Source organism: Oculina patagonica, chromosome 13 (assembly GCF_052425735.1).
Source record: "Oculina patagonica isolate OP01 chromosome 13, crgOcupat, whole genome shotgun sequence".
Lineage (NCBI taxonomy): Eukaryota > Metazoa > Cnidaria > Anthozoa > Scleractinia > Oculinidae > Oculina > Oculina patagonica.
Genome location: NC_135770.1, coordinates 27,949,451 through 27,965,376, shown reverse-complemented (window position 1 = coordinate 27,965,376; position 15,926 = coordinate 27,949,451). Strand labels below are relative to the sequence as shown.

The 15,926-nt window shown below is 38.2% G+C and overlaps 3 protein-coding genes and 1 long non-coding RNA gene across 4 annotated transcripts in view; 3 read left to right on the top strand and 1 right to left on the bottom strand.

Annotated features, from left to right (window-relative positions):
* The window catches only part of LOC144636624 (uncharacterized), a 121,065-nt gene that overhangs the window by 58,361 nt on the left and 46,778 nt on the right, over positions 1 to 15,926 (bottom strand). The gene's annotated exons all lie outside the window — the stretch shown is intronic.
* The window catches only part of LOC144636547 (uncharacterized), a 103,314-nt gene that overhangs the window by 80,993 nt on the left and 6,395 nt on the right, over positions 1 to 15,926 (top strand). The window lies entirely within an intron of this gene.
* On the top strand, positions 2,594 to 4,983 carry LOC144636555 (uncharacterized). The gene is made up of 2 exons (XM_078495791.1): positions 2,594 to 2,702; positions 4,582 to 4,983. The coding sequence occupies exons 1-2, from the start codon at positions 2,651 to 2,653 to the stop codon at positions 4,914 to 4,916; spliced, it is 387 nt and encodes a 128-aa protein (XP_078351917.1). The 5' UTR covers positions 2,594 to 2,650; the 3' UTR covers positions 4,917 to 4,983.
* Positions 11,722 to 15,085, top strand: LOC144636556 (uncharacterized). Its single transcript, XM_078495792.1, has 2 exons — positions 11,722 to 11,862; positions 14,706 to 15,085. The coding sequence occupies exons 1-2, from the start codon at positions 11,811 to 11,813 to the stop codon at positions 15,038 to 15,040; spliced, it is 387 nt and encodes a 128-aa protein (XP_078351918.1). The 5' UTR covers positions 11,722 to 11,810; the 3' UTR covers positions 15,041 to 15,085.

The following is a 15,926-nucleotide window of genomic DNA, read 5'->3' as shown; positions in this document are numbered from 1 at the left end:
ATAGAGGTTGGCCGCTTAATAGAGGTACAATAAAAATTTGATAGGAATGGCAGTAAACATGATTTTATTGACTCTTTATAGCAAAGTGCTTTTAAAAAGTGAACATATATGAAGGTAAATCCAAAATTCATTGTAACAAAACATCAAGTGTATTTCCAGGCCATGCATAGTTCTAGCTCTAACACAGAGGGCACGTTGTTGAAATGTACAGTATTTCTTCGGGTTGATAATAAACAGAAAAATATGCAAAAAAATCGTTGACAAGTTTCTTAGGCCTTTTTGCATCAACAGTTAGTATGTGAAAAAAAATAATCAAAATATTTCACGGCCGATAAGTAGCATCTGTCACCATTTCGATTGGAAAGATAATTTGCTGGCCGCTTAATGGAGGTAAAAACCATATAAATAATACACTTGCGACAGCAAAAAGGTGGCCGCGGCCACTCAATGGAGGTGGCCGTTGAATAGAGGTATCAAATACAGAAGCTTAGTGACAAATTAATCGGGACTTTGGAAAGTGGCTGCTTAATGGAGGGTGGCCGCTTAATAGGTGGCCGCTTAATAGAGGTCGGACTGTAATCAATTCAGAAATGGAAGCTCACCGCGTTGACTTCATATAATGTTTACAGTATTATTTTAAAGTTCTGTCTGTTTCATTTCTCAACTGTTTACTATTTTCTTCGATACAAATATATAATGGAACTTATATTTTCTGATGTTACTTTGGGTTAATAATCTGTTGGGTTATCAGGAAGCAAATTTGTATTCGCACAAACAAGATAATCTGTCAAGTAACGTTGTTCAATGGTAATTACCAGCTCGTTGAGCAGATCTCTACATGCAATAATTTGAATAAATATGCTGTTTATTTAGTTTACTAAAAGACTGCCTTATTTAACTCAGTTAACTCTGCCTTATTTGTTTTAGCTCTGTCCATTATCGACGTCCCTGATAACGATGTTGGACTCTACAAACGCCTGCACTTACATTAACTTCGAATTCTCACCCAGGAATAGGCTTACTGCACTTCGCCTTGATACCAGTACAAGTCTAAGAAAAGCAAGTCGTCTAATTACACTGCAAACGGCGACCTAAAATTAGAAATAACCTAATTAAGTAACACTAAGCATTTACCTTATAATTAGTAAGCTTCATTGTACTCCGTTTCCGTTTTTTTGTCTTCCATTTACGGCCTTATGCGCCTACTGGCGCGACGAGAATTGATGGTGATGATGATTTTTGAATTGTTATACGGATTACCCCCGTGCACTCGTTCCAAGACTCCCGTTCCAGGTTCCCGGTTCCCCAGTTCCGCGGTTCCCGGTTCCTGGTTCACCGGTTCCCGGGTTCCCGTTCCTGGTTTTTGTAAAAACCGTTGTTAATTTCTGATTCTACTGTTGTTAAAATTGTTTTATAACAGATTTGTGGACTTGTCTGACTTGGTGTGAGATAAACCAATACAGCTGGCCACCGGCCAAGAGCGAGCGATGCGGAGGCGGCTTTATTATCTGTTTATTGCCCAGTGAACTAAATCCTGATTTAGCACAGGTAGCCCAAGCTCCTAAAGGAGCCGTCAACATATAAACCACATATGACATTGCGTAGTAACATTATTATAAGGGTTTGTATGGGAATATAACGATCGTAAAAAATAATTCAAAATAGGGGAAAAATATCCAATAAAATTCACTTACCTATCCTCTTCTGTCTATATCTTGTGTTTCTATGCCGTTTGGAGGCGATTTGAAGCCATTTCAGTGGGCTTTAGGTTCGCTGGTTTCCTATCATTATAAGGGTTTGTATGGGAATATAACGATCGTAAAAAATAATTCAAAATAAAGGGAAAATATCCGATAAAATCGACTTACCTATCCTCTTCTGTCTATATCTTGTGTTTCTATGCCGTTTGGAGGCGATTTGGAAACCCACTGGAATCGCTTCAAAACGCCCCCAAACGGCATAGAAACACAAGATTTGCATAGAAGAGGATAGGTAAGTCGATTTTATCGGATATTTTCCCTTTATTTTGAATTATTTTTTACGATCGTTATATTCCCATACAAACCCTTATAATGATAGGAAACCAGCGAACCTAAAACCCACTGAAATGGCTTCAAATCGCCTCCAAACGGCATAGAAACACAAGATATAGACAGAAGAGGATAGGTAAGTGAATTTTATTGGATATTTTTCCTCTATTTTGAATTATTTTTTACGATCGTTATATTCCCATACAAACCCTTATAATAACGTTATTACGCAATGTCATATGTGGTCTATATGTTGACGGCTCCTTTAGGAGCTTGGGCTACCTGTGGATTTAGTTACTGGCCGGGATTTGGTTACGTCTGCGACGCAGGCTAGGGAACGAGCGCCTTTCCCTTCTCTCAGCTCAGCACAAAGTTTAAATGCTAATAACCTATATCTGTTTGCACAGAATAGTTTTAGGGTATGTCAAGTTAAAATGTTCGTGATCCAGATGCAGATAAAGGTTATTGTTCTCTGCTTTTCTTGATTGGTTGTTGAATTGAAACATGTGATGACGTCAATAAACAGTTTCAATTTTGTCGAGTCTGTTCCACCACTATCTGGGGACTGGACCAACGAGGACTGCTGTCTCTGAATCAGGGAAAATATAAATCTCATCAAGATGAAACTGTGGCTAGTTGCTGCTTGTATTCTCTGTGTTTCCCTTCCGGTTGGTAAGTGAACCTTATCTAATCTCATTAGCCCTTTTAATACATCTGCAGCAAGAGCTCATCTTGACTGCGTCCCCCGAACTTCTTCACACGTTCGATCGGTTCGACCGTTTCATTGAAACTACTGATGTAGATACAGTTGAATCCCGATGAGTTCGAGTTATCGAAAGTAAAATTATTAAGAAAACAACCTGGAGGGAAATCGAAAAGGTTCGAGTTATTGTGGGTTCGAGTAATCGAGATTCAACGGTAGGTCCAAAGGGTATGCATTTTGCAGATTTTGAGCCACTTTGGTCTGAAACGAGGTATAGATTTAATTTCGACTGTTTAATACTGAAATGAGACATGGAGTTTAATGCGAATCTGTCGAAATCAATTATGTTTGACTTTATTATAATACCGGGTTCTTAATTCGTTTGCCACGCAGGCTAATCCGCGCTCGCTCATCCAAATTCGCCTCTCCTCTTTTTATTCTAAGTTCATTTTTACCGCATCTTAGATTGTGTCTGTCATGGTTTTAACATTGGATATCATATTTTTTGTATATTTAGAACAAAGTATTGGTAAATGCACCACTTTTTAGTGTTTTATTTTTTCGCTGTTGCGTAATCATGTTGCTTGTCTCTGTTTAGAATTCCTGTGTCGCCAGCATAAGGGGGCGTATCTCTTGTCGCTTTTACTGTAGAAATTACAGTAAAATAAATTATCGCTACAGCGCGATTTTACAAGACTGATATTTTAAATTTGGAGTATGTTTTTAACATTTCCTTTACTAAATAAGCCATTTTCGTTTTTTAATACATATTTATACGCGCACTGAACGATTTGCTGACCTTTCTAATCTGGTGGCAGCATCTCCTATTTCCGGCCTCACGCAAGCACATAATATCTTCAGGTTATCTTTCTGGCCATGAAATAATCACGCTGTGTTTTGGTAACGCTTCGAAGCGTCGTTTCGAGGATTCATCATTCGATTGCAAGAACATAGTAAAATATCCTAATTTCTTTTTCAGTATCACTATGACAGCGTTACAGCTTAAAAGCGTGACATACGATTTATTCGATTCACAGGGTAGAAGGGACGTACTTTACTAGGGTAGGGGGGTAATTCGCCGGTACACACTGTGAGAGAAACGTTTCTTCCAAGAACAAACTTAAGGTTGGTTCTCATATGATCGACCCGATCGCCTGGTAGGTAGGTAAGTAGTAACTTAACACGGTAAATTCATCAGAAATTTACAATAATAAAATACTAAAGGTAATAAATACAATACAAATAACTAAACAATACTAATCTATACTAAAATAACTCTGCTTTACATGAATGCCGTGTTCTATAAAAAGTAAAAAGCTAGTTTAAAACTAAGAAATGGTATGTGCGAGGACCTACTAAAAAACAATCATTTTAGCCCTAGACCCAACACAATGGCAACCTTCAATGAAAGAGCAAAACTCGTTGCCTCCTATCTTCTGTGTTATTGCAGTTCTTCGGCGAAGAAGGGAAAGAGAAGTTAGAAGGAAAGAACACGGGTGATCCAAGCAAACGTGATCGCCCCAATCGCCGCAGACGTTAGCGATCGTCTTTGTAATGTTCTCATATAATCGCCCCGATCGCAAGAAACCTTTTTAAAGTGACATAGGCGATAGAAACGATCGGGGAGATTGTATGAGAACCAGCCTTAAGAGACCCCAGCCGTTCAGGGCTCGAAGCTGCACCTGGCGTTTGGCAATAGTCATGGGATGCGTGCACCACAAGTACAATTATTTAAAATTCCTTAATAAATATTGGGTCCAATTAGAATCGCTTTAAAAGTGTACTCTAATTTATCTGTTTCTTGATTGCTTAATTAATTAATTTATTGATTTATTATTTATTCTTCAGCTTTGAGTTTAAAGTGCTATGACTGTTCTTCTACGGACTCGTGGGACGACTGCAAAACTAAAAGCAAATCAGTGCCATGCTCGGGTGATGCGGATAGATGCGCTAAGGTCTACTTGAAAGGCGGCTCACTCAAAGTCTTTGCCAAATATTGTACTTCCAGCTCGGGATGTGCTAAGGACGGCAACCCAACATGCAAAGCCCAAATTGGATCGTTCGAATGTGACATCAACTGCTGTACTGGTGACGACTGCAATGCTGGCTCAGCTTTTCGCGTCAGCGGGATCCTGTTGCTGACATGTGCCCTGGTATCTTTGATGATGTTTACTAAAGCTTGATATTGAAGTCAGTTCCCCGGCAACCGTAGACAAGACTGGACATTGCTGCAGTTTAGTTTAAAAGTTTAAAGTTACAGTGAATTTATTAGGACAAAATGATCCTGAACTGATTAGATTTAGTTATATGTCGTTTTGTAATATGGCGAAGTAGTTCATAACACTTGCTTGATTACAATTCCTTTGATCTGATCGATGAGTTTTGTTAACTTGTTTAATACTTGAAGCATTTGTAAGATATAGGTAGTTAGATGCAGCTCCGCAAATATAATTGACCATTTGATCTATATATTTAAGCGTTTAATGGGATTATATTTACCGCTGTCCTCAATTTCTTTCACCCAATACTGAATCGGGGGTGGAAGAGGAATTATTGGAAGTGACTTATTCATTATTCCTTCACATTTTTCACGACTTATTCATTATTCATTTTCAGACTTTTCTTTTTATTCATTATTCCCTATTGCCTAAATAAAGTAAACCTTCCTTTTGTATGGGATGGGGGTGGGGTGGAATTTGATCGCGTTTGCCCACCTTCGTTATCAGATATTTTTACCCTACCCCCCTTCGTAAATCCTAATTTTTATATATATATGACCCCCTTCCCCCCCAAAAATGACAACTTATCAAGCTAAATTTCGAATATCAGACAAAATTGCAGTTTAAAGTGATAACAAAAATACTGTAGTGTATTGATGGGACGTGATTGTCACTTTCTCGATAACTGTGGGTCAGCTTTAATTGTTTGCAATCAGATAGTTAGTGGGATGGACTTGATGCTGCCTGATACATAACAAAGTAGGGGGGTCCGGGGGCATGCTCCCCCGGGAAAATTTTCATTTTTTGAACCCCAGAAACGCTATTTTAGGCATTCTGGTAGAAGTGTTGCACTACTTTAGATGCCCGTCATACAATTAATTATTTTGAGTGTCCCACCCTCTCTTTGGCCTGAAGATAAAAGATAATGTTTGAGCACGGTAAATAACCACTATTCATTATTCCTTTACTGGAAATGACTTATTCATTATTCCAAGCATTGAACCTTAAATATTCCTTATTCATTTTCTGTTTTAGCCCGTTATTCATTATTCATTATTCCTCTTCCACCCCCGATACTGAATGGCTGGCATCGAGTCCCACGAAACAGTTGATTCTTCCACGGTTTTTTCAACTTTTTACATGAAATAGTTGGGGAAAAATCTATCGACACCCTGAAAAGAGTGCGTTGGATTAAGCAAACTTGCCAAGTTCTAAGCCACCAAACAGCCCACATTTCCCGTGCGGAAAAAGCTGATTTGTTGTACAAATAACACCTGCTGTTGCGCGATTTTTGCCACCGCGTGATGCGTTGCGTGACACTTCTTGCGTGACCCTGACATATCGATCATGTTCCCATGACAACTTATGCCAATTGCCAATTAAATAAAATGAGCGGAGTTTGATTGATGACGTCATTTGATGACTACCTGTCGAAATTGGTCGAAACTGGCGCATATTAAGAGGCTCCGACTGAGAATTTGAAGAATCGTTGGACAGGCTGGGAAAATCGAACATCTTGAAACTTTGCCTGAATAACACCTTTGGGGAACTATGTTCGAAAATATTATTTTCATCTTCTAGGAATTTATGGTTTTCGAGAAATTAAGAAAAAACGAAAATAACGGTTTTAGCTCATTAAATATGCAAAAAATATGCGTAAAAATGGCAAAGTTCTCGATATTCCTATAAGAGCAATTTTCAATGCTTTGAATCGAAATAAACTTAGAATAATAGCTTGACCTTTCTTCTTTCAGGCAACATAAACTTTCAATTTTTTCCGGCTATTTTGAGGTTTCCTTCGCCTTTTAAAATATTGCTTTATCAAGCACTTCGGGAAAGGGCAAAAATTGAGAAACTTTGGAGGCCAAAAAAGCACCTTGATATGTCCGATATCGAGTCAAAATAAACACTGTGCAAAAGCTCGATGTCTCTTCTGTTATAATATCAAATAAAAAATCTGGGCACTCAAGATTCACACAAATGAGAAACGAAAGTTTACGACCTCCTCGTGTCTAATTTGCATAAAGCTAATTTTTGAATTCGTCCTCCGCTAAGTGATCTGGTCCGCTAAATTTACATTTGGGAGCTATGATTTGCACAAAGAAAGCAAGTTTAAACTTTTTTTTGATTTTGTTGACGTCTTATGCCTATTAACAGGTTATATAGACGCGAAGAAAGAAGAAAAAAACAGTAAAATCATCGACTGAGCTCATTGCGTGACCTGCGTCACGTTATGAATTTCCTTGTCAATAATTGAATTAAAAAGATCGGAGGAAAGATTTGTTTGTTAGGACTCTTACATTTCAAATTTAAGATTAAAGATTAAGATAATAATATCATTCACTTACCTGAAATTGGGAATGATTTGTATATTTTATTTACTCGCGTAACTTACGTCAAAAATATAAATCGTGTAGTTATTATTAATTTGGAAGTTTACTTTTTACGAACATAAACGTACATTATTATTAAAACTATGATGGACATATATCGCTGTTAGCTTCCGTTCAGTTGTCATTAATGGAAATAAAATACGAAAAGTTTCTCATCTTGTTTTAAAACAACTATATAAAAGGTTTCGATCGTGCAAAATCCATTCATTCATTCAGATGTACATCACAAAATTAGATTAAAGAGACCGAACATGTACACAGCGACAGGACCCGGCGCCAGGACATTTAACACAAAGCACGAAATTATTCGGCTGAAATTTAAAAATAGAATGACCCTTTACAGTTGTGCCTCTCTTGTTGGTGGGGCTTGGAGTCCAAGCCCAGAAAATCCAGAATTTGTCCAGTTTGTAAATTACCATGCAAAAGCACACTTCAAATTTTGTTACATCTTGTCTGACAGAAACTGAAAGCATCGATAGCGAAGGAAAATTGTTAGTTGCCCGTGCAGGTAAGGTAAAATATTTTTTTTTCTTTGAACCACTTTTATGTATTGGTATCTGAATTAATACAAGCTAAACTATCCAATACCTTGGGATTTTTGTAGCGCAAGAATGCCAAGAACATATGACAGTTTGCCATAAATACAAGAACACGCTCTTTCGCTGGCGGACTGGAGAGCAAGATGTTCTATACCAATGGAAATTGCGAGCCATAAGCCTTCTTTTACTCAGGGACGATCGCGGAACTGCAAGCAACCCTGCTCTGTTTTACAAGAGACGGGTATGCTTGTTTGAGCTAGATCACATAAGCATTAACTTTCTGTTACTTAATTTTGTTTTAAGCCCACAGTAACAACTTCCAAGTAAAAATTTAATGAATAATAGCCTACATGATTACTATAGTATTTCCTAGACTTTTAAGTTAAAACACTTTCTTTAATATTGTAAAAATCGCTTTTGGTTTTAAGTTATAAAATGACAGTTGACCTTACCCTACTAGCCTTCAGAACAAGCGGTGTTGCTCAAGGGATAGAAAGCGTATGTGAACGCGCGAGCAGGCGAGTGCAAACACAAGAGCGCGCACGCGATTGCTAAGTGGTACAGTTGTTTATCCGCTTGATCCTTCGCGCCGCGCTAAACCACTCGTTCTGTAGACTAACACTTTAGCGAAGGCATTAAGTGACAGACGTTGGTTTTCAGCCAGTGTTGCCAGATATTCGTTCTGGCAATTATATACCAAAAGTTGGAAGCAAAGCAGAGGCAGCGGAGCGTTTTGGAACTTGGAGGGAACTAGACTGGCCCAAAAATACTCGGCAGGTTTTCATATTTGGAGCAACTTTTATCTGTTCAAGTAATTGTTCTTGTTTTCTCAGCAATTTCTAGACCGAAGATTTCCGAAGATTCCCGTTTGTTGTTCGTAGGCCATACGAATGTTTCAAATTATTTTTTTGAACTTTTCCGTAGATAAACGAAGTTTCCCGAAGACTTCCAATGACTTACTCACGAGACGGAATATCTTGTCAAACTAATTTTATGCTGCGCTCACGATATTTTCGGCACTAAAACGTGGGGGGGGGGGGGGGGTGGGTCGAACAAGCCCCAACCCCAAATTCGTTTGGAGGGTCTACCACCCCCCCCCCCTGCCTCCCTGCCCCGCCGAATATGAAGTAGTAGTTATTATAAAAACAAAATGAAGTAACAGGATTGCAAAGCAGGGGTGCTTGGTGTCTTTTCCACGATACCCCCAGGGTGAAATTCTAAAAGAAAACTTATGGCCCGCAATTTCCCTTAGTATAGGCCTTCTTCTTAGTAGGTCTTCTTCTGAAGCCTAGTCGAATCACATGCGTTCTCTACCCCTTTAGCAACACCGCTTGTTCGGAAGGCTAATACATTGAACATACGTTTTATTTTTGACGTAAGTTACGCGATTAAATAAAATATATAAATCATTCCCAATTTCAGGTTGGTGAATGAAATTATGATTAGTCAATAGTTTTTAGCATTTTATCCGTTTCTTAGTTTATATATTGTAGGTTGATATTAATTTAAGTGTCCCCAATTAGCAGAGGGTGTTTCCCCTTGCACTTTTTTGACATGTTAATTAAGTCTTTGATTGATGATTGATTGATTGATTGATTGATTGATTGATTGATTGATTGATTGATTGATTGATTGATTGATTGATAGAAGGAATGGATATAGTCAAATGGCATTTTATAAAAAAACAAAAGCGATGTTTACAATATCGAGGAAAAGTGTTAAAAGTTAATACCGAGGTGTTCCTGTATTTCGGGCAAACAGTCATGTTTTCTTGGCATTCTAGCGCTTCAAAAATCCGAAGGTATGAGATAGTTTATTTGTATCAATTCAGTTATAAGGCCTGGTTCAGATTAGCGACATAACGACATAACGGCAAGGTCACGCAAATGCAAAAAACACCTCAAGTTGATGTTTTATGTCACCAGTGTGAACAACCGCCTAACATAAAAAATAATAAGCATGACGACATAAGGAAAGACCGTTATGTCCATGTCGTTATATCGCTAGTGTGAACCTTATAAAATAATGTGGTTCAAAGAAAAAACAAATAATAAATTTACCTTACCTTCACCGGAAAGTTGATACTTCCGTGATCTAGCTGGAACAAGCATACCCGTCTCTTGTAAAACAGAGCGGGGTTGCTTGCTATTCCGCGATCCTCCCGAGTGAAAGAAGGATTATGGCTCGCAATTTCCATTGGTATAGAACATCTTGCTTCTCCAGTCCGCCAGCGAATACGAGCGTGTTCTTGTATTTATGACAAACTGTCATATGTTCTTGGCATTCTTGCGCTACAAAAATCCCAAGGTATTGGATAGTTAAGCTTGCATTAATTCAGTTACCTAAACATAGATGTGGTTCAAAGAAAAAAAATATATTTTACCTTACCTGCACGGGAAACTAACAATTTTCCTTCGCTATCGATGCTTTCAGTATCTGTCAGACAAGATGTAACAAAATTTGAAGTGTGCTTTTGCATGGTAATTTACAAACTGGACAAATTCTGGATTTTCTGGGCTTGGACTCCAAGCCCCACCAACAAGAGAGGCACAACTGTAAAGGGTCATTCTATTTTTGAATTTCAGCCGAATAATTTCGTGCTTTGTGTTAAATGTCCTGGCGCCGAGTTCTGTCGCTGTGTACGTGTTCGGTCTCTTTAAAGGGAATTATAAATTAATTTAATTTTGTGATGTGCATCTGAATGAATGAATGAATGGTTTTTGCACGATCGAAACCTTTTATATAGTTGTTTTAAAACAAGATGAGAAACTTTTGGTATTTTATTTCCATTATAAATGACAACTGAACGGAAACTAACAGCGATATATGTTCATAATATTTATGTACGTTTATGTTCATAACTGAAGTCAACTTCCAAATTAATCAAGTTATAGCTTTGACGTAAGTTACCCGCCAGAGTAAATAAAAGATACAAATCATTCCCAATTTCAGGTAAGTGAATGATATTATTATCTCATTCTTTAATCTTAAATTTGAAATGCAAGAGTCCTAACAAACAAATCAAATTCAATTGTTGATAAGAAAATTCATAACGTGACGCAGGTCACGCAATGAGCTCAGTCGATGATTTTACTGTTTTTTCTTCCTTCTTCGCGTCTATATAACCTGTTGATAGGCATAAGACGTCAACAAAATCAAATAAAGTTTAAACTTGCTTTCTTTGTGCAAATCATAGCTCCCAAATGTAAATTTAGCGGACCAGATCACTTAGCGGAGGACGAATTCAAAAATTAGCTTTATGCAAATTAGACACGAGGAGGTCGTAAACTTTCGTTTCTCATTTGTGTGAATCTTGAGTGCCCAGATTTTTTATTTGATATTATAACAGAAGAGACATCGAGCTTTTGCACAGTGTTTATTTTGACTCGATATCGGACATATCAAGGTGCTTTTTCGGCCTCCAAAGTTTCTCAATTTTTGCCCTTTCCCGAAGTGCTTGATAAAGCAATATTTTAAAAGGCGAAGGAAACCTCAAAATAGCCGGAAAAAATTGAAAGTTTATGTTGCCTGAAAGAAGAAAGGTCAAGCTATTATTCTAAGTTTATTTCGATTCAAAGCATTGAAAATTGCTCTTATAGGAATATCGAGAACTTTGCCATTTTTACGCATATTTTTTGCATATTTAATGAGCTAAAACCGTTATTTTCGTTTTTTCTTAATTTCTCGAAAACCATAAATTCCTAGAAGATGAGAATAATATTTTCGAACATAGTTCCCCAAAGGTGTTATTCAGGCAAAGTTTCAAGATTTTCGATTTCCCCAGCCTGTCCAACGATTCTTCATATTCTCAGTCGGAGCCTCTTAAAGACTGCTCGTCGAGTGTGTTCCACCCACTATATATCGGCTATCTGGGGACTAACGAGTACTGCTGTCTCTGAATCAGGGAAAATACAAATCTCAACAAGATGAAACTGTGGTTAGTTGCTGCTTGTATTCTCTGCATTTCCCTTCCTGTCGGTAAGTGGACATATCCTACTATAAGTTATTACATTTGCAGCAAGAATCTTCTCGATCTTGCTCCTGCCTTTGATGATAGGTATCTGCGATCCCAAAGGGTATGAGCCGTTTGAACCGTTTTGCTCTGAAATGAGGTATAGATTTGATTTGGACTGTTTTATACTAAACTAAGGCATGGAGTTAATTACAATTTGGGCTGGAATTATGTATGACTTCATGACAATTAACATCGGGGAATGTTGATACGCAATCAGAGCCATTCTTTGGTTTTGCGCTTGTTCAATTCACTGATCAGCAGAAAAAATAAAGGGACTATAATCAGTTAAATCAGTTAGACGTGAAGACCTAATATCTTTCGAGGATTCTGTGTTTCGTTTTTGGATGCTTTGTGCTTAGTTTCCGAAACTACTTGGTCAAAATACTTGATGGAATATTCAGCACGCCCTCCTCGTCCTAAATGCTCCGTCACGACCCGCAGCTATTTTTGGACATTCATGTGTACAGCTGTGTGTACCTACACGAAATGTTGACAATGTTCGCGACAGCGCGACTTTGGATGAGCGCTAATTCGAATTTGGAATATTTTTTTAACATTTCCTCCATTAAATAAGCCACTTCCGCTTTTCAAGACATGTAACTTTTTAAGATATACGACGTGCACTGAAAATTAAAACATCAACGACGAGGGCTTCCCGGGGGGGGGGGGGACATTCTCTTGTTCCCAACAAAATTCTCCCTTTGTTTCCCTGTTCCCTAAAAGTCTTTATTTGTTGTGTTCCCTGTTCCTAAAAAATGCTTTTGTTCCCGTGTTACCAGTTTCTTTTTCCGTTTGTTCCAATGTTCCCTTTTTTTCTGAAACCCCTGGGGGAGCCTCATGATTTGTTTGTTCACTGATGACCTCCAGGTGATCTGCTGGTCCACAAAGCCGATCAGTCGTGCAGCCACAAATGCAAGGGAAAATGTGCAGCCTAGCAGTCTTCTTTTTCCTCACGTGAGGAAATGCACGCAGGCTAAAATCTTTCAGGCCGAGGAAAAAAATCACGCTCTGTTGTTCTAACGCTTTGAACCGTTGTTTCGAGGGTTCATCACTCTATACACTCGCCAAGTACATAATAGAATCCCCTTTAAAACAACACGAGAAAATATATATTTTATTTTTTAGCAGTAGATCGAACATTGACATTTGTTAATAGTATGACTGCGTGACATACAATTTTCTCACAAGAGGAGGGTATAATAGCTAAAATATTGAAAAAGTGATCAAAAAATGATGATGCCTAAAATTAAGTGGGCTTTTGATGTCGTTTTGCGCTTGCGGTTGTTACCACTTTATCAATGGTGTCAGTGAAGGTTTTGAACGTTATCCACATTGCAAAATTTCACGGTGAATTTGTGTTTCAAGTTTTGTGAATGTGTTTCAGGTTTTGTGTTTGTGTTTTGTTCTTATCGGCCACGGTAATACGAAGTTCAGACTTCGCAACTTTAACTTTAACTTCCAAATTTAGGACAAAAGTGGTATAAATAAGCAAAAGTTCGATATATTAGTTTACATAATGCTTTAATAAGGTGGAATCCTTGAAAAAAATCGGGATCGCGACGCAAAATTTTAGTTCCCAGAGAAATTCTGGCTTGCAAATTTTGATTGAAATCATTCCACAGTACTCGCATGGATCGGATAAACGGCTATAAAATAGATAAATCACTATCTAACAGAGAAAGCAATTTGTAGCCTGCGTAGCTAGTGTTTTCGTTGATGGCAGCTGCAACTGAACGAGCGGCCAAGCAGCGAGAGGAATGGGGTCTGTGTCTTAGAATTTCTTCCTTGCGATAGAAAGAAGCTCTGCACGAGCTGGTTCAACAATCTTGGACTGTATACTTTTGTTTAACTTGACTTTATTCTTTACACTTGGAAGTTACACGTTCCTTACTACGATCTAGTTACAAATGCTGCGTTTATTAGCTGCGAATAACCACACCCAGATACGCAAGTCCAGTGTGGTTAAATGGTACCATTACGTTTCAGTGTTGCTAATCACGTTCCCTGCACGTTTTACAATGCTTCATGGACATTAACATGATTAATTCACCACTACGTGGATTCGTTCCATAACCACAATGCTAATCCTCACATGCGGTTTTACTACAAATTAACTGATTAAGTACATCATTGCTCGTCAAAGCTCGATTTAGTTATCATGTGTCACAATGTTTCCTTTAACATTCAACAGATTTCTAGTAGCGCTAGCAAAACAATGACTTAATTCGCAGATTTTTGGTCTTAATTAACTGTTCTAAATTTGGTGGAAGGCAACTAACCCATAAAAAACATTATCTTTGTATATCTAAAGGAAGATACTACCTCCATTTGCGGATAGAAATCAACCTACGACTGTAAAATTAATATCGATTTTTTTGATGATTCGCGGAAACAACTTGAAAACGTTAGCCTAACTTTTTCAAATTGCAATCCGTTTCCATCCGAGCCATCCGCGGCCAAAGACGCTCGTTAACAGTTTCAGTGCTTTGATATAGCAATTGTTAATATAAACGGACTATTATTTTTAGGTGTCCTGCGACACAAATATAAATTGTGGCTGTTCAAAAATCTGGTAAAATCCGTGACATAGTCCCTTTAAGTACTAAATTAAAAGATATTACGAAACAGGAAAATTTAATTCATTATGAGCGTATGAAACGCTCTTCGACAGTGTGGTGGGGCGGAGGGAATGAGAGAGTGAGCGTTTTGCGCTGTTATTTTGTTACCATTTAGTATAGCCATCGGGTAAAAGTCGACTTTTTAACTATTGTTTCCTAATTGATTGATTTTGTTATTTATTCTTCAGCACTGGGCTTGAAGTGCTATACTTGTGGTAGCACGAAGTCTTGGGACGACTGCAAGTCAACAAGAAAGAGTATTCCGTGCGCAGGTGATGCGGATAGATGCGCCAAGGTGTACTTGAAATCCGGCGGAGTCGAATCGTTTGCAAAGCACTGCGTTCCCAACGCTCTATGTAAAACGGACACCAACCCGACCTGCAAAAAAGCAACTGGAGCGTACGAATGTGAAGTCTACTGCTGCACCGGTGACAACTGCAATGCTGGCTCAGCTTTTCGCGTCAGCGGAATCCTGCTGCTGACATGCGTCCTGGTATCTCTGATGATGCTTGATAAAGCTTGACATTGAAGTCAGTTCCCCGGCAACCGTTGACAAAACTGATACATTGCTGCAGTTTAGTGTTTTGATAGATGCTGTGAGTTAAGGACAGAATGATCTTGAATATTAGATGAATTTAATTGTAACGTCGCTAAAAGTTTTAAGTTTTAAAGAAAGATACAGTGATTTACTATCCATGGTTTTACGCGTGCGCGCCACGTTAATAAAGAGCGAACAGAAAGCGGAAGTCGAAAATTTTGTTCTTCCACTAAGAACGATCGGAATGCGAAAAATGTGTCAATCACGACAGTTTGTCGTAAGACCGGAAGAGAAAAATCTGTTCTCCAAGAACGATCGATAAGAATGCGAAAAATGAGTCAATCTCTCAACAGTTTGTCACATAAGATCTAGGCTTCTGTCACATGGAAGACGTTGTTTTATAGGTGTTGCTTTTGAGAAAATTTGCTGTGACTGTATCACCGATAAACCACGGCAAAGCAAATGATTCCAACAACGGTTAATGTCGAGAAATTCGTTATGACACTGACAACATAGCGAGTTTACCGAATGGGAAAAATTACATCTCAATTCACACCGCGTGCTCGATTACACTTCCCAAAACCGTCAATCAAAAAACAACTTTGGTCGGTTCGCGGCAATAGGAAACGATAAAAACTTGCATCCTTGCGTGACGCGTTACTCGGAATAATTGTCTTTTGTCCATTTTATCATTTATTTATCGACACTGCCTACCAGTACCTTTTCTAAGTGCGTCAAGGCCCGCACTTTCTAACCTGTGGTTACCACTAGTTTTACTTTGCCTAAAGTGTTTGATATTTGAAGAATTTGTAAGCTATAGGTAATTAGATGCAGCACCGCAAATATAATTGACAATTTGATCTGAATTTCA

Coding starts and splice junctions, on each gene's coding strand:
- LOC144636556 (XM_078495792.1), top strand. CDS start 11,811: ATGAAACTGTGGTTAGTTGCTGCTTGTATTCTCTGCATTTCCCTTCCT. Junction 11,863..14,705: donor CTGCATTTCCCTTCCTGTCG/GTAAGTGGACAT, acceptor TTTATTCTTCAG/CACTGGGCTTGAAGTGCTAT.
- LOC144636555 (XM_078495791.1), top strand. CDS start 2,651: ATGAAACTGTGGCTAGTTGCTGCTTGTATTCTCTGTGTTTCCCTTCCG. Junction 2,703..4,581: donor CTGTGTTTCCCTTCCGGTTG/GTAAGTGAACCT, acceptor TTTATTCTTCAG/CTTTGAGTTTAAAGTGCTAT.